Source organism: Conger conger, chromosome 3 (genome assembly GCF_963514075.1).
Source record: "Conger conger chromosome 3, fConCon1.1, whole genome shotgun sequence".
In the NCBI taxonomy this organism is placed as follows: Eukaryota; Metazoa; Chordata; class Actinopteri; order Anguilliformes; family Congridae; genus Conger; species Conger conger.
Genome location: NC_083762.1, coordinates 57991479 through 58010665, shown reverse-complemented (window position 1 = coordinate 58010665; position 19187 = coordinate 57991479). Strand labels below are relative to the sequence as shown.

Sequence of the window (19187 nt, the reverse complement as noted above, 5' to 3'; positions counted from 1 at the left end):
GCCATTTACACAAATTACATGCTGGGCAGAAAAATAGGAATGCATATCAGGAATGCACCTCCTGCCTAATGTTAAATATGGAGGCAGGCAAGTTTTGAAGATGTTTTGCTGCCAGTGGTCCAGGGGGACTATTTTAGATCAATGGCACAATGAATTCAACAAAGTAGTAGAAAATTGTGGCAGAAATTCTGGAAAAAGACCTATGGCTGACACTTTCGGAATTCTCTATGGATAAGAGCGTCTTATAACGTTACGGGCATGTGAACCAGATAGTGGTGAACCTATCATGGAAAAAAATGAAGGTAAAATAACAAGAGCCACTAAACTGCCACCCGTAACTTATTTTCCTGAGCAACATCGAATGTAAGTCGCTTATAATAAGCCGATTTTGAGACACAATCTCTGACTTCACGGCCACCGTAGTTTCAGGAAGTGTATAAACACGTGACTTTATTCGCTTGAAAATGTCAACAGCAACCCTCAGATGACATGAAACATATAGGAAATGTTTAGCATAACTGTTGAGTTAGTAATAATGAATTGGGAAAACAGATTTGAAGGGCGTTAATAAACTGTAGCCTCTCTCCTAATTTTGGACATCTGTTGGTATACACAAACCGATAAGGTATGTCCGCACCGGAATTTGTTTAAAGATAGCAAGCTGCATTATCCAACAGTGGCCAGCTAGTTGGTTGTTAGCTACCTAACTACTTGCATGACTGTATGTAGCCATGTTAGCCAGTTGAATTGGATTATAAACTAAATTACCAAACGATTTTATATTTGCAGTACATATTATGCAGATACGCGGATGTGACAGATAAAATGACCTAACGTTACCCCACGAACTGACATGAGTCATGATACTTGTAGATTCTACTCGCTTACAAAAGGCAAACTTATCCTATCTATCTACCGTACTTGGTTCCAGGTTACTCTGGCTCGTTTGCTGACGCATGACGTTTTATGTTGTTTGTGTTTTGTCCATGATGTATCCGTTAACAATAAGTAACAGCTATGCTGATGACCGGCCACAAGAGTCGGTAAATGCTACTCAGCTAGCTGCGGAGCTGATTTAAATTTGCTCAAGGTTTATATTGGCAAAGCTAATATAATGTGCGTTTTTGTATCATAAGAAATAAAATGCAGAACACCGCCAGAACGTTGTCATGTCATCTGAACACGTTACATTCAGCATATGTATACTAAATTGTAGTTGATGCAGAATTTGGCATGCTTTGTTTTTTTTCTATGCATTCATTTGCAAAAAATATTCATCTTATTTCGATTTTATTTCTCAATCTCTTAATGGTTGCCTTGACTGTCATTGGCACAACTCTGGGCCTGATTCCTACATGGAACACCCGATATGGTTTAATGGATGTAAATACCTAAAGTCTTTGTTTCATTTCAAATATGGAGTGCACTGTACATGTTCTTCTGTTTGTAGTAATTTCCATTAGAGGAAGTACACAAGACAAACAGTACATCATTATTATTAATCTGGACCTAGCCCCTCCGTCCTAGACGATCTACAGTAAGCTTGACATGTCAAACATCATTTGAAAGTTTTTCTTGAATCCGATAGTCGTGGTAGTAACAATAATTGCAATAACAATAATGCATTCATATTTTTATAATATAATTTTTGTTATTGTATAGCTATTTTCAAGCCTTTCAATGGTTTTAACGACTGATGACAGTGCTCTGAAGCACTGATGTTTAACTGTCATTCAGACCTTTTATGTGGAAGTTCAAAAACTTATGAGGAAAAGACCATTTCTTCAAAAATGCCCAAAGGCTCGAATCCCAAAAGTATTGCACAATATTTGGTTTGGCAAGCTTAAATTGTAAGCCAAAATGAGGATTAATTAAAGTCACAAGAATTTGGCAGCCCATATTAAAACATTAAACTAAAATATTTTAAAACTAAGCATTCCAGCAGGTTCCCTGTTAAAATGCGTTGTTTTGAAAATCTTCCATGGCCTACACTATTCTCCATGCTTCATTTCAATTGTAGAGTTCAGTGGTTTAAATAATATTTATATGAAGGTTGGCTTCTTGTCAGGTATTTGCAAATATGTTTTTTGGAAGAAAAATATAATTCTCGTATCTTGTACTTGGGTTGTTCACTGTTGTTCATTCTCAATCACTTTATTGCGTCTGATTCTCACTTTCACTTTCACGCAGGATGTCGCCGCCCTCTAGTGGTCAGTTGAACCTTGTGCGGACTCTGGCTACATTGCTGCGGGATAATGGTACCTCATTTTACCTTGTTATTTTTATTTGCTCTGGTATCATTCTTGTATTAATATGCTTTTGCAATGCCTGTGATTGCATTAGCGAAGTGCATTCTGCATCCAGAAAAGAGCATTATTATACTTACATTTAAGATTTAATAAAACATTACTGTAGTGGGAATGGATTCACCAGACCAGGCTACATTCGCCAGACCAGGCTTCAACTGTCCAGTTTGGGTGAGCCTAGTTTGTTGTCTCTGATTACTAATGCCTTGTTCCCTCTCTGGTAAAGGTGACTCTGTTCTGGATGGTAGCAGCACGCTGACTCTGCAGGTTGGCTGTCTGCAGCATCTCACCTGCCTCTTCCAGCAGTTTCTCCACTCGCGCACCAATCAGCATGGCTTCCTGGCCTTGCCCTCGCACCCGGCCGACACGCCTTCCATGCTGCAAGTCCAGTTCCTCTTCGACATGCTGCAGAAAACCATCTCACTGAAGGTACTCTCCCGTCTCACCTGAAATCCAGAATCCAGGTTATTTGTGCTTTGTCTTTGATGCCATTAAATGGTATCGCTGTTTCTTGTTTTCTCTTCTGATCCTCTACAAACAGCTCATTAATCCTCCTGGCCCCAGTCTCCAGTCAGTCGTGAAGATCTTCCCTTTCAAATCCCTCAGATACTTGGAGGTAGAGTATGAAGAGCCATAACCGTGAATCTTGTTTTATTCGCATTATTTTGTGCCACTTGTTGGTGTTTGGTCAAACACAGCAAGTCAGTTCAAGGGTACATGCAATTCAGTCTAACCAAAGCGAACCCTTCCGGATTAATGTGTCACTATCATTGAATCTGAAAAGAAAAAGAAAGAAAGAAAAACATAACTTGGTTTTATTGAATTGCCTATGCCCTAAAACTGGTTGAGTGAATTTAACTGAGGCTAGTGCATTGCATGTTTTGCACATATTATGTTTGAGTAAACTTGTTTGTTTTTATTTTCTTGTGGTGCCAGTGCTCAGTGTGGGTAATTTGCAGAGTGTGTAATGTGTTCAGTGTGTAACACGCTGAGTGTGTGTGATGCGCTGAATGACTGTGGCTCCGTCTGACGCTCCGTCCTCTCGTGTATCAGCTGAAGCGGATCCCCCCTCACTGTCTAGAGGGCCTGCGGGCTGTGTACTCAGAGCTGCAGGTCTTCGTCTGTTCCAGAAGTGTCAGCTCTTTACAGGTGCAGTGCACTGTATACTGTAGCTTCAGGGACTGATTTATTAAAAGCCCACACACATATTCTTTGTGTTTTTCAGCTTTTCATATAGTCCTGGAGCTTTCGTTTTGTGTTCTACACTGATCCAAGTAAAACTAAAATGTGTATTTTAGGGTCAAACTGCTATTATTCTGAGCTGTTTGTAAAACAATTTCCTACGTGACATGACTGTGTGTGTGTGTGTGTATGTGTGATAGGAACTCTTGTCTCTGTGTGGCGGGGATCTCAGTTCCGCACTGCCCTGGCTCGAGCTGCACACTCTGAACTTCAGCTACAACTCCATCAGCTGCTTGGATGAGTCCCTGGTGAGTCATTCCCTCCCTGTGCCCAGAGCCATTTCTGTCACAGGATTAAAGGCTGCGTTTTCTGTCAGCTGCTGCAATTCGAATAGTCTCCCAGTAATCATGCATTCTGTCTGTCTCTGCTCTTAACAGAGATTACTAAACGTGTTGAGGTCCTTGGACCTGAGCCATAACAGAATTCAGAACTGCGGGGAGTTTCTGCAGGTAGGTTGAAGTGCTGGCTCCATGCAACCATTTCAGTGAGAAAATCTCCAGTCTAGGTATATAAATTGCTATGCCATAATGGATGGTACCATGTTGAGTACTTCTGTAGTGCTATCTGTCAGACATAAAACTGACCATTCAAAAACCAGTATCCTCTGAAGCATCTGTCTTTGAAATAATGTTGTGCCGGGTAGACTGTTGTTCTTCATAGTCGACGACTGGGAATGCATTTTCATATGACCGAAACACTGTGTTTCAAGTTCACATTTATTCTTTCTACAGCCACTCAGTGACTTGCAGCACTTGAACCTGGGGTACAATTTTCTTCAGAGGGTGCCTCTGTTGGGGATCAGCTGCAGGGCCACGCTTGTCAAGCTGATTCTCAGGAACAACGAGCTGGAAACTATTAACGGTAAGAGGAGAGAGGGGTTTGAAATGCATAGAATGACAGAAGGTACCAAGGCACTGCATACTAAGGATATACCTCTAGAGGCATAAAATAATAATGAAATAATGGAGAGGCACTGGTGTCCAACCAAACCCAAACTCATGGCATGGGGTAGGGCATAGATGCAGACTCTTTGTGGTAAGGTTCAATTTGTGGAATAACTCAACGTCCTGCGGGCCCCACTGTCTGCAGGAATTTACTTCAGCCGTGCACTACAACCACCTGATTTTACTGATTCGTGTATCTGAAACAAGCAAGTAAAATAATTGGTGAAAGCAGGTAAATACCTACAGACACTGCGGCCTATGGATCGTGGAGTTGGGAAGTGCTGAACTAAAGTGTAGTCACATTATAGCTAAGGGTCTAGAAAACTGGAATCTTCATGTAGAGGGCTAGGGTATCGATAGAGAGATCATTAATGATCATCAGATCATTACATGAGTGCTGTTTTCATTGGAACATTGTGATCACTGTCCATTTGAAAGAACTAGCGCATTTTACCCATATACCTGTCTCTGGACCTCATCAATGATGAACTAATGACATGGAACAAAATGTGTTGGTGGTATCAGAAAGACGGTGTGTTGCGGTCATGTTTAATCAGTGGTTGGGAGGCTGGTGGGTATGACTTATCCTATACTGTTTCTTGATATTTACATGCATTTGTGCTCATATTTAACCACAGGAGTGGAACAGCTCTGCTCCCTGCAGCACCTTGACCTGGCCTATAACCTGCTGATGGAACACTCCCAACTAGCCCCCCTGTCTTTGTTGCATAACCTCAACTTGGTGAGACTAGAACTTTCTATAGCACTCCCTAATGGCCACTACTATACTGCAAGCCAATGTACAGTTCTGTTTTTAATGGGTTACTGCTCTTAAATACAGTCTTTTAACTTCTGGTGTGGCAAGACACACCAGAAACATGGTTGATAGCAGTTTTTGAAGGGCACAAGTATATCATCAAGACTAAATCAGAAACTATGAAATATGTCAGGAATTACTCACGGTAGACACAAAATGCACTTAAAAAAACAAAAATCACATTTTAATTGACTTGTTCTGCTGTTTCATTCTACTGTTTAAGCATGTTTCCCACCCCTGGAAAAATAATTGTCCAGTTCTTCAATAACCTCCCCGTTGTGAAAACCCATTTTATTTGAGTATGTGTGAAAATTTGCTTATATTGGGTTATTTTACAAGGGAATCTACCCACTTCCACTTCCCTAACTGTTATGCTATACTGTTGTAGCTGATTGGAGTTGAGAAGAGGGATGACAATTTGCTGTCATATTCAATGCTTATATTAATGTATTTACTATGCCTCCTGGAAGTCATAATACAGAACTATAAATAAAGCATTTGAGCCTGAAAACTTGATAATTAAAGTTTTACAGTACTGTTTAATCTACATAATATACACAAATATTCAGGATTCTTCTGGGTGAAGAATGACCATTTTCTGTCTGTTCCAGCTCCAACTGGAGGGAAACCCGCTGTACTTCCACAAGAACCACCGTCTTTGTGCTGTGCGCCACATATCCCCAAAGGCTGCGTTCCGCAGAGTGAGTCACACGCCCGTTTACTGAAGGCAGGACTTTAGGTGGTGGCAGTGTGTAATTGGCTATCGCTGAACTTGAATGACAGCTGAGAGTTTTCCGTCTGTTTACAACCAGCAACCAACAGTCAGCTAGCTAGTTCACTAAGGCTAAGTATTGTATATTACTGTGGTCCAGTTACCTTACCTAGATAATGGTCATATTGTTATACTAATGTGAAGTCGGTTCAAGTCAGTCATCACATTACATTACTATCACTTAGCTGTCACTCTTATCTGAACCACATGGTGGAGAAAATTTTGTCTTACTCTTAAGAATATAATATTTCTTGGCAATTTCACATTTTATCAGAGGCCCATTTGAAGAAGTGTAATGTTAGCTTAGCAAACAACAAATTTGTATAGCTCATTAATTTGCATGAAAGAAAAGTGAGAAGTGAAAAGTATAATTGAGGTGTATCGCTTTCTGTATTACGCATTAAGTGCCATTTCACAAGCAGCTGCCTTATAGTTGAGAGCCAGTGTCAGAAAAGTAGTGCTACACAAGTATGTTATTGACAGTTTAACTTCTGTGGCTGTGGGTTTTCAGAGTTTAATGGTCTTTGATTGCTGGGAAGCATATGTAATGAATGCGGGTGTGCAGCTGCTAATAGCAGGGGGTCCCACACGGTCTTCTTTTTGGCTCAGACTGATTTTAATCATTAACATATTTCATATTTCCGTTTCTCCCATCCCAGCTCAATCTGGACGGCTGCCTGCTTTCGTCATGCGAGTTAGAGGTCAGTGCTCATTTTTAACTTCATCTCCCTCTCGGACCCGATGACCATTTCTGTTTTAAATGTGATTTTGAGGGTCTCATTCAAAGCTCATTCAACCTGTATTTTTGTTTGTAAATCGTTTTCAAAGTTCTAGAGTATGGTGGGTGCCATTAAACACTCCTCCCAAACATGCACCTATTAACCATGCCTCTCATTTAAAGTTTTTTGTTGGGAATAGGATTAAATTTCGGTTAGGGTTCAGGGGTGGGTGTAGTTTACATGTCCTAGGATATTTCCCTGATATTCTATAGTGGCTGGTTCTGAGGACATCGGTATGTGTGCGCATTTTCCAGGTTCTGCGTAGGCTGGGACTGGTGATTGGCCAGATGACACAACCCGTTTCCCAGACTTCCATGGCAACCGAGAAGGGTCCCCAGGAGGTGTCCAGTGGGGCAGGGGAGTTGAGTGACAGTCTATGTCTCAGTGAGCCAATGATGAAACCACTAACCAGGAAGAAATCCAGGGTAACCACCCCACCCCCTCATAAAAATTAAAATATTCAAAAACAAATACTGTATACCTTTGTTTCATATGATACTATAATATTGATAAGGAACCGTATCGACAGTTCTTCCTTCAAATAAAACCAAAGCACTCCTAGACCATGTGCAACGCCATTTTATATGCAGTCATCACAATTTCCCTAACCCTAAAAAATGTTAAAGGCTGAGAATGTATCCCTTTGTGTTTTTTCAGACTAAAGTCAGAGTGAGGAGAGCCAGCATCTCTGAGCCCAGTGACACGGACCATGATCTCAGGACCCAGTCTAGTCTACAGGGTGCGCATTTACCTACAAGGAAGTGGCTGTCAGCTCTGCTGGTTAACAATTCTGCGTGCCTTTGCATCTGGTTGTGTGTGTGTGTGCGTGTGTTTTTAAGTGCATTTTTGTTTTCCTTCAGACATTGTGCTCCATCACCAGAAGGACATCGAGAGGATGGAAACTTTCCGTGATCAGCTCGGCGAAGACTGGCTGCGCTACCAACACCATCTGGAGAAACCGTCGACACCGCAGGAGAGCGGTCGCTCGGAAACCGATCACTCCGCGGTCATGAACGGCCACTGCGCCACCCCCCCTTCACCGAGCGCCGATCCTTCTGAGGAGATCTCCCAACCGCCCCAGCTAGACCAGCATGCTTCACCTCTGCTCACTTCTGAGCCGAAGCAGGAGTTGCTGGAGGTGGAGCTCGACACGGAGTCTACGCTGCGGTGGCCTGGTCACGGAACCGAAAACACAGACTCCACCCTGGAGACCAGCGTGGGGGAGATGCATCTCCCGGGGGACTGCAGCACACCTGTCCCGAAGGAAGAGGAAGAGGAGGAGCTTGAGGGTGAGTGGGGGACCATGTGTCAGTTACTGTATGTCCTGATGAGTTTGGGTGAAATTCAACTGTATGCTCTGCAGTGGGGGTGAGGCAGGGCGCAATGTGATATGGTGGTGGGATGAGTTAGTGTGAGCGCAGGGGGTAGCCTGATGGGGAAACCTGTAGCCTTGTGGTTAAGGTACATGACTGGGATACAAAATGTTGCTGGTTCACAATAAGTGCAGCCACGATAAGATCTGCACAGCTGTTGGGCCCTTGAGCTCGACCCTTAACCCCACGTTGCTCTAGGGGCGATTGTCCCCTGCGTAGTCTAATCAACTGTAAGTCACTTTGGATACAAGCGGTCTTATATTGTATTCTAATGTGGTATGAGGTGTTTAAATGATATTGAAGTCTAATGTGGTATAAGGCGTTTAAATTATATTGAGGTGTAATGTGTTATGAAGTGTTCAAATGATATTATGAATATGGTATGAAGTCGACAGTGGTGAAGGGTTCTCAAAAGGTGTCGGAAATACTTTTGGCTCAGTCTCAAAGAGGCAGATTAGGACTAGATTTAGATTTGAGATGAGGTATAGATTTAGCAACATCATCCAATGTCATGTGGGAAATCGTTTTATGAACAGCTCAGAAAACTAGCAGCTAAACACTAAAATATGCATACTACAAAAATTGCATTTCTTTTTTACTTGTTCAAGTTCCAGGTTGATATGGAAAGCTCAAAACCCCCAAAAGATGTGTGTGGGCCTTTAAATTATATTATGGTATAATGTTGTATGGTAGTAGGCGGTTTGGGTCTGGAAATGCAGAGATGATGTGGTCTGTCCCTCACAGTGGACCTGTGCCTGCCCCTGCTGGTGGGAGTGCTGTCGGAGGGAGAGGAGGACCAGGGGATGAGGACGGCCCAGGGTCCCCTGTTCCTGAGGGTGAAGACTGGTCACATGCTGGAGGTGGACATGCAGAGCGGACGTGTGATGGCCAAGCTGGAGCTGGACAGCCTGCAGGAGGTCACCACCTCTCAGGCCACCTGGACAGAGGTTAGTGGACACGTTGGAGGCCCAATGCTAAAACAGGGCACTGCCCTAAGGTTTAACAAGTGGGGTTCCTTCCGACCAAGTAAACCTGAGTGGATGCAGTCATCATCACACGAATGGCTCAAATTGAAAAAAAAAAGTTTTACGCTTGACCGAGGTTGGAAAGATGGTGTATCGATAAAGAGGAAGAGACAAGGATCTAAGTCACATGCTTCCGCCCCAGAAAGCCCACAGAAGGGCAGCTGGCCCCAGCTGGCACTCTTTATTACATGATCTGGTTGCACCCTCTTCAGAATATTCGCATAACTATAGTTTTCATTTTTTTGTCTACTTTTTGGAAATTTGCTTAACATTTGCGAAACATTAGAATGGACACTTGGCTACAGACTCTTCCAGAACGTTTAACCTCACAGGCCAATCCACCCAATGCACATCCAGGGGCCCATCAGTCTCTTCATTGACACGCATTGACGTCTTCTCCCTCTTAACTATATAGAAATTTTAATCGTCTGAACACACTGAGACTGAAATTTGACCTTCATCTTGCAGTTTTCCTATGTTCTGTATTCACGTGGTCCACTTTGCCCTTATCGGTCCTCCTCTCCTGCCCCCCCCCTCAGGAGGAGGTGCAGTATCCCGCCGTGGAGCTGCACTTCAGCTACATCAACCGCACTCGACGCAGGCGATGCTACATCATGCTGGACGACAACCCTGAGCAAATGCAGCAGGTCAGTGGCACTCGAATGCTCACCCAGAAAAACTAGAGTACACAGCCGATGTACGACCACTTTCACCAGCGCAGATTTGGCGGTTTGATCGTATGTTGATTACAGCTTGTTGAGTACAGCTTTACACAGAAAATGTATGTGTGTATATAAAATGTATAGGGGTGGCATTGGCTCAGGCTGTAAGAGCAGTTGTCTGGCAGTTGGAGGTTCGATCCCGGCCTGGGTGTGTCGAAGTGTCCCTGAGCAAGACACCTTACCCCCAAATGCTCCTGACGAGCTGGTTGGTGCCTTGCTTGGCAGCCAATCGCCATTGATGTGTGAGTGTGTGTATGAATGGGTGAATGATGGATGAAGCATTAATTGTACAGCACTTTGGATAAAGGCGTATATAAATCCAACCATTTACCATTTTAAATAAATGCATTAGTGTAGCGCCTTGCTTTATTTCTGCCTTTTTGTATCTTACTATGAGTCTTCTGTTCTTTTCCCATGTGACCTCCAGGCCTTGGCAGACATTTTGTTTCAGGTGGTGGAGGAGAATAGGCGCAGGCTTCCTGAAGGACACCAGCAGCCTGAACGCATGCAGTGTTTGAGGTGCTGTGCTGAGTTCTCCCAGCAGGGGGAGCGTGAAGGCATGAAGATGATTCCCAGAAGGGATGTGGGGGAGTGGGAGGAGAGTCGGCAAGATGACAGTGGTGAGATATTTTTTTGTATTTGAATTGAGAACTTTATTGAGAACAATAGTATGATTAAATGCATATGGCACATATTCAAAGTACTGTTCTTAATTTGCATATGGTTGGTGTGCCCCATACTGCACCTTGTCTGAATCCCCAAGGCTGAACCAGTGATTGTCTTGTTTATGATGACCCCACATCACATTTTTGTTGTTTGCCTCCACTTATAAGCTAGACTTAAACTGTTTTTCATTGGCTTCAGTTAGCCTGCCAGATTCCAATGTTGCAATTGTTAATGAACATTATCTAACAATGAGTATGGTATTCTTCCTTCGCACAAACCTGCCATATATGCTTAGGGTTTCTGATTGCACAATGCATGTAGCACATACAAAAATAAACTGTACAACAGTAAAAATTTAACGCATGTTCATATGATTCAAGTGAACCTAGGACAGGCCCCAAGTAATGAGGGTTCTGTGTGGTATCATAGTTAGGGGCAGCCTGTAGACTAGTGGCTAAGGTAATGACTCGAACATGGAAGGTTGGTGGTTCGACCCGCAGTGTAGCCGCGATAAGATTTGCACAGCTGTTGGGCTCTTGAGCAAGGCCCTTATCCACATTGCTCCAGGGGAGATTGTCCCAAGCTTAGTCTAGCCAACTGTAAGTCCCTTTGGATAAAAGTGTCAGCTAAATAACTGTAATGTAGTTAGAACTGCCTGCCCCTTTCAGCAGAACTTTGTTGCACATCAGAAGAAGGGCAGATGAGTTCTGGTGACTGTTCTTAAGAGATTTTTCATTTTTTTAACCTACAGAGAGTGTGCTCAACTGTCCTGAGTGTGGTAGTGATCATGTGGTCCAGCTGGCTGACCAGTTGGTGCCCTCCACCAGCACACCCGTCCAGTCTGAAGATGATGATGGTTTTGATGACTCCAACACGGGAAGTCTTCACCAGGTGTGTGCTTTGCAGAAGGCATGTGGTTTGTGGGTTTTCATTGGGTCAGAACTGTGCCACTGTGCTATACATCAGAATGGCGGACACTGCGAGGTATGTGTTGGCAGTGGAAACCTTGACAACGACAAAATTTGTTCCTTATTTTGGCAACACTGCATTCATCAGTGCCCTTGTAGAAAACTTTCTTTGTCCAGATTCACCTGTAATTTTCTGTAGCGGTAAATAAAAAATGCTAACTACGTGACTTATGAAGTAGAAAGTACTGAGTACAACTTCAAGGAGGTTATATTGATTATCTATAATGTGTCAACCTGTATTTTCGGTTATGTTCAAATTCAGGCACCACACTATTAAGGGGATATTGTTGTTGGTAGCAGCCTTTTGCTCAGATGCACTGCCAAATATTAAAAACTGGATGATTTGAACTTTGATTTTACTTTTCTAATGCTGGTCTAGTATTGGTGGGTGATATGGCCAAAAAAAAGTATTTTTGTGATGATATTGCGGACTACATCAGTGCTGGTTCATGTACCATGATACAAGGACCTGGTCAATAAATTGCTGAATCATGTTATACATTTATTGAAATATAAAATTTATGATGATGACAGTTGTTTTTGACCTGGGTTAAATACATAATTGCTTTGGATTCACTTTTCAGTGCTCGATTGATCTTGCCTCGAGCAAATGAGCCGACCAAGAGGACCACAACGTTTGCACTTTCTGAGAGTATTTCATAGGTTCCAATACACCAGGCAAGCTCAGTAAAGCATATAATTGGAATCCACTTGAATACAATATTTGAATCCAAAACTATTACGTTTTTGACCCAAGTCTGTTGAAATGGAAGAACACCAGGTTTGAACACGGTCAAATAAAAAAACCGGCATTATCCTGCAGAAATGAAACTGCACTGTTGTTGTGCCTATAGGAGCCTGCATTGGGAGAGGCCTGTTTGACCAGTGGCAGCCCCGCCCTCATGGAGACGGGACTCTCAGACACCTTCCTCACTGCCAGGAGCCACACCTTCTACATCGGGGATGGGGATGGAAGCAGCTTGACAGACAGGAGCTCCCCCTCCCAGGTTGCTGCCTTCCAAACCCCCAGTGGGCTCTGCAACGAGGAGCTTTACACAAGCTACAACTACACAAACCCTCTGCCTACCCAGCCTACCCCACCTCTCCAGGCCCAGCCTCTGCACATGGAAGGGACCAACCCTGGTGGGTTCTGGGTAGAAATAGATTGGACAACAAGCTGGAGGGACTAGGGCTGTGTTCAAATCAACACACTTACCTACTACTGAGCTTACAAGTTGTATACAACGTGTATGCATCTTGTATACTCAATAGTAGGTAAGTACATTATTCAGACTAACCTTGAAGTGGATGGGCTACAGTAGTAGAGAACTAATAAGTGTAAGTCTAAAATATAAGTCTAATGAATGCTAAATAAAATCGCCACTGAGTTATAACAAAAATGTTATGGGAAAACCGTAAGGCCAGGAATTCTCTCCACACAAACATGATACAAGTTTATTTTGAAAATGAAATGGGGAAAAAGTGAGACAACCATGTGATTTTTGTGTGTTCCTTGTGGCCTACAGCTCAGTTTGACCTACTTGCTGAGAACTTTGAGGCAGTAGACCACCGGCTGAAGCTCTTCCTTGATGTGGAGGTGTTTGAGAATGACTCGGAAGAGTTCCGCTGCTATCTCAAGGCAAGGGATTTTGAGGCGTGGTGATGAGTTAACTCCTTCATGTGCTCTACTTATGCTCACACATGTATGCATGCACTATGTTTGTTCTCCATATCTCAGATATCCACAGTGAAGTTTGGAGATCCTTTAGAGTTTTTGTCTCTCCTGGTGGTATCTGATGAGTCCATATACATCCTGGAGGTTACCGTGGAAGCACAGTAAGTACTTAACTGTCTAGACTACATACAGGGCAGTCTGTAAGTATGTGCACAGTGGTACAATTATGGTTATTTTGGCTCTGTACTCCAGCGCATTGGATTTGAAATTAAATAATGCATATGAGGTTAAAGTGCACCTGCCACCTTTAATTTGAGGATATTTACATCCATATTGGGTGATCCGTGTAGGAATTACATCCCTTCTTATTCATAGGTCCCCCATTTTAGGGGACAAAAGGTTGGGGAAAAAATGGACTGTATTCAAGTCAGGTGTCCTGGTTGAAACGCTTCTTTAGTGCAGGCATAAGAAAGCTTTCATTATCTAATATTAATACTCGGCTTTTGATTGCTTTTGGTGATTGTTAATATGAGGACCGGAGTTGCGCCAATGAAAGTCAAAGAAGCAATTATGGGCTTGGAAATGAGGGAAAAAAACAGTCAGAGATCTAGGCCAAAAAATAGGCTTCTACCTCTACAGTTGATGACTGAAGAATTCTTGCCATAATGAAGGAAAAATCCCGAACACCTGTCCAACAAATCAGAAACGCGATTCTTTCACAGGTTTTAACATTGAATATTCAAAAATTATTAGCAATTTTATGGGATCAACAGTATCTTTGTTGATTAAGTTGGAATGTTTATGTTTATAGAGTTTTGTTTTTCTCTTTGTCTCTTTCCCTCCAAACAGAAAGCAGCCGTCTGATTTGTTCCTGAAGAGAGCCAGTCATCCTATTTCTGAGCTCAGCTACTTGGAGTTGGGCCTTGGGTCTCAGAGCATCCACATGGAATTTGATGACGGAGGGTCTGCCTACACCCTGCTTGTACGAGACCGCACCCGCTGCAAGCATTTCTTCGCATTCCTTACAGGCAAGCATACGTAAACCACTGCTAACCCTTATATGCCTGCACCTATATATACCTTCACATTCCACTGTACACTTGCTTGTACCACAATAGGTTTGGGCAATAATCACAATTATCAAATGTTTTTAATCATAATCACAATCGGCACTGCCATATGGCATTTCAACTTTCTTTAATCATACAATTGTAAACATCCAAACTTCAGAGGCCAAGTGAAATGCTTCCAGTAAACAACATCACCAGTGGTAGCTATTTGGTGTTGACAAGACGGCCTATCAGATGGATTAAAATTGATAGATGGGGAGGACTACTGCACACTCACAAAAAAATCGAGGAGGCCAAACTGATAAAAAAAAAAAAAAAAAAAAAAAATCATGAAATCCTAAATTTCTTTTGGGTGGCTTTTGCTTTGGTGTTTGCGCTCTGAATGAGGTAATCTGTTAGCCAGGTAAAGTGTTTAAGCATGAAAGCTCAGACTCCCATGTTCATAGAGGGATTAATAGGACTGTGTGCTTGTCGATTGACTCTGGCATGATACGCCTACTTCATTAATGCCACTCTCTTTCTCTCAGGAATTGTGAAAGAACTTGCTCCAAAATCCAACAGCAAACTCAAGTCCATCTCCAACACCCGCCTGAACCCACAGCACCACCTCTGGTAGGTAGAATCTTGGAAGAACCTCCGCAAGCAGGTACCTGGGAGTCAATCGTTTCAGAAAGTAATTCTGAGTTTCGTGTTATACAGGTCACTACTGTGTGATACGGGCAAAGCAGGCGATGTTGAAGACTTTCAGCCCCAGTTCCTGTACGTCCTGGCGTTCCTCGTGCCAGGTACGGATGAGCTGTGTGAAGCAGCCGTTTCTCAGTTCTCATCCTCTGTCTCTGTTCAGTAAGAGTTAATGGGTTTGGGGTGCTGGGCAACTGTTAAGGTGGTGGGTCTCGAACTCGGTCCAGGGGACCTGTGTGTGTGTGCTAGTTTTTGTTCAAGCCAATTTCCTGTTCAATTAAGGTTCTTCAGTACATATGTTTCAGTGCTTTTATAACACTTTCCTTAAACTTAACGCAATGCAACTTTGTGTCATTATTATTTGCTTTGTTTTTTAATTCTTCATCTACTAAGTGGCCAGGTGTCTAAACTTTAGAAGCCTATTGATTCACCTCAGTTTTTAATTGGATCTTTTATTTATTTATATTTTTTGAAATAAAGCACAATCAGGGCTTTTCCTGACATGAAAAGGGTTGTTGGTTCTCCTCACCATTGGGCCAGGGTTAATTAGGCTTTCCATCAACCCTGCATTTGCTTTTTCCTGGCACATGCAGTACTGCGCAAAAGTTCAGAGACCATTCTTCTTCCTTTCTTTTATTTACTTTGAAAACAACAATTGTTCTTTATTTTTCAGTGTCAGACAATATTGCAGCAAATGTATATTTAACACAAAATTACATGAAAAACTTGTAACCATGTACATTATCAAATGTTTCAGTATTTAGTGTGTCCACTTTTTGCCTTTATTACAGCTTATGTTCTTTTTCAGGAGACGTGTTTTAAGTTTTTCAAATCTACAGAGATATTTTTCTATGGTTCTTGAAGACGCCTTCACAGTCTTTATCAGCATTTATGGTGCCTTCAATCAAAAGCAAATCACCAACTCCAGATGTTTCTATACAACACCAAAGTTGCACCGATCCTCTTCCATGTTTGACTGAAGCATGCTTGGCTGTAGACATGGTTCAGAGAGTCTTTCATTGCTTTGGTGACGTACAGTTGTGTTCAAAATAATAGCAGTCCAACATGACTTACCAGATCAATCACTGTTTTTGGTAGAAAATATATTACTACATGGCAAATAATTTACCAGTAGGTGTAGTAGCGTCATAGAAAACCAACAGACCCAACATTCATGATACACATGCTCCTGGGTCTGTGTAATTGAATAATTAATTGAAAGAGGTGTGTTCAAAATAATAGCAGTGTGGAGTTCAATTAGTGAGGTCATTCATTCTGTGAAAAAACAGGTGTGAATCAGGTGGCCAGCACATGTTTTCTACTTTTACTAATTTCCTTTTATCTGGAGTGGTTTTTAGACAGCTACACATCCTTTAAGACCCAACGCATTGAGTTGTGTTCTGACAGTGGAAGGATTGACAGAAACACCTCTGGATTTCTTCAGATCTGAAAAAAGAGTGGGGCATGATTTATTTTCCCTCTCAAAGATAAAATCTCAAGTACTGTCTTTGTGATGGTGTTAGTTTCAGTGGTCTATGTTTTTGCTCAGTTGTTCAGTTTCCAATTTATCTGTATATTGCAATATTGATGTAACAATATTAATGTAAGTGTGTGTAGTGGTGAGGGCTTTTCTGTAATTTTTTGTTCAATATGTATTTCCTGCATTATTGTCTGACACTGGGGGGACAAAATGCACTGAATGGCTGAATTGACTGGAAATTTAAAAATGGGTGGGTTTTGCGGAGTACCATGCCTTCATCTCATCCCTACACGTAACAATCCCGCCCACAGCATGCATAGCTAAAAATGAACAACTTATATTCAGATAACAAATTGTAGTTGGAATGAAAACCAGTATATGTAGGGGAGCACAGGACTGAGTTTGTGAACCACTGTGTTCAGGTACTATGGTAGTGCATTGATAAGCCCCACATTCTAATATCAAATCTAGACTGTGCTAGTGCTGGTTGGCTGCCTGCTCCACAGAAAGGGTCTTTGCTGCCTGGGGCGTTATTTGATAGTAAGGTTTTGAATGCCTTGGGTATTAAAAGCCATCCTCCTGGGCAGTCATATGGCCAGATTCATGGATCTGCCGGGCTCAAAGTAGAAATCACCACTTTGGTTTTCATTTGAGTGTGAGCTGTCCCCAACTGTACATTTCAGTGTACATAGTAGGTACATAGTCAGGAATACCCACTTGTGCTTTTTTTTCTCCGTCAATATTACAAAATGAAATAATAAGAAATTGCTAATAACTTTCTGAAAGACTTTAAATAACTTTTATTTTCCTCCTCCAGGGGGCAGTTTGAGCCCAGTGACAGTACTTGCAACTCAGGACATGTTGTATCTGCTCAACGAAGACCACCAATGGCGGAAGAGCTTGCTTGATGCAACACCCAATGACGACCCATCATCCTGTAGCGGGAGTGTCATAATTCAGGAGACCCAGCCAATCAGCTGTGTCAGCTCAGTCCATTTGTTCACCTCTGACCCATGCAGAGTCAACATTAACATTTATGATGAGGTAAGTACTGGTTTAAGGAAACCATTAAACTGGCTAGAGCGGGGGAAAGGATTTACTTTGTCATCAACCTTGCCCAGAGTACAGCCTGGCTGTAGGGCAGGGGTGTCCACTCTACTCCTGACCACAGTGTCTACAGGTTTTCAACACTATTCAGCACGACCAACTAATTTCAATCATTCATTGGCTATAGAGTCCAAACACCTTGTTTTCAAGGCCACAATTGGCTGCTGAATGAAAGGACACCGCAAATAACTGCAGCCTTTCAGGACTGGAGTATGACACGCCTGCTATAAGGCCTAACTGATTCTCTATTGGCCTCAGATTTAGGCCTATGCCTAGGCCACAGTGCAGTGTCTTAAGCATCTCCCTGACCAACTGTACAGGTGTCGGTCTCTGCTTTGTTGTTAAAGGTAAGAAACATGAGCTCTAAATGTGTCTGTTTTTTCCAGGTGGAAAAAGAGGAGAAGCCATGGGTGCTGCTTTCTGGGAGCGCTGAGCTGACGCAGGCCCTGGTAGACTGGGTCAGATCCCAGTGGGAGGCCATGTTTGGGGTCAGGCTGATGACCAGCCTTCAGGAAGCAGGATCCTGAGCACTGAGCTGTGCACACCTTGCAGCCTCTATACGCCTAAATGCCACGCAGTACTGGGGGGTTATGGGAGGATTGGCCCTGAAGCTACAAACTCTTCCTCATTTCCATAGTCTGAAAGGAAGGAATGCAGTTGTATAGACTCTTCTGGAAGACCAAACACAGGGTTTATTTCTTGCACTTAAGGGAATTTGTATATTGTTGGTGAAAGGGAATCTGTTTCCTGTTACAGACTGAATGAAAGGAGTTGAAAAGGGACTAACCCCAACCCTAAGAACACTGCCTGAAAATGACTGTAGTGTATGGAATATTCCCCATATTGCTTTGGGCGGGAAATCTTTTTCTTTTTCAAGTATGTTCTGGGCTTCAATTATGTTTTCAAAATATGAAGTACTGGTGGTTAGCAGCCAGATGAAGAGGACACCAAGGAGACATCTTTGTGTGAGTGATCATGGCAATGCTGATTGTCTGAATGTACAGAAAGTAATTATTCATGCAATGTGAGAATTCTGTGTACTGAGTGTCAATGAGTAAAAAAATTAGTAGCTTTTTCAAGCTTGTTAATTTCTTTAAAAAATAAAAATATTAAGATTATACTGTTTCCTGTTGTGTTCACCAGCAAAACATGAAACATTCTGTTTTAAAAAGCCATATTATTCTTATATTGTACATTAGGTGGGGCTGGCTTACTCTAAATAGCCAAAGGAGGACTAGTAGTGCGACCTGGGAATGTAGTGCTTGGTTAAGCATGAAGAATACAGAACAATGAAGTGAAGACAACTGATTACTGAAAACGCAAATCGCTTTGATGCCCCATCACCACCTCTAACCACTTCTATCCAAAATGCACACATTCGACTGTTTTTATCGGAGCTAGCCAACACGCTTCCCATCATGAGACACAGCCTGGACTTCCCCACTCATCTTTATTTCCAGCCTTTATTTCCCCTGAACACTCCTACAGATATTGTCCCTCTTTTTACCCCTCCTGCCTGCAGGCTCTCCCTCTGTTATCTCTCCTTTCTCTTTCTCTACC

At 42.5% G+C, this 19187-nt stretch overlaps 1 protein-coding gene across 1 annotated transcript; it reads left to right on the top strand.

Moving 5' to 3' along the window:
* Positions 1–458: 458 nt before the first annotated feature.
* stk11ip (serine/threonine kinase 11 interacting protein) lies at positions 459–18745 on the top strand. Its single transcript, XM_061236758.1, has 26 exons — positions 459–625; positions 2191–2258; positions 2533–2735; positions 2848–2922; positions 3360–3455; positions 3689–3796; positions 3926–3997; positions 4280–4409; positions 5131–5234; positions 5921–6010; positions 6741–6782; positions 7115–7285; positions 7518–7599; positions 7721–8149; positions 8978–9180; positions 9798–9905; positions 10408–10600; positions 11398–11537; positions 12469–12757; positions 13141–13253; positions 13353–13450; positions 14139–14317; positions 14887–14971; positions 15059–15144; positions 17338–17564; positions 18014–18745. The coding sequence occupies exons 2-26, from the start codon at positions 2192–2194 to the stop codon at positions 18152–18154; spliced, it is 3531 nt and encodes a 1176-aa protein (XP_061092742.1). The 5' UTR covers positions 459–625; position 2191; the 3' UTR covers positions 18155–18745.
* The last annotated feature ends 442 nt before the right edge of the window (positions 18746–19187 follow it).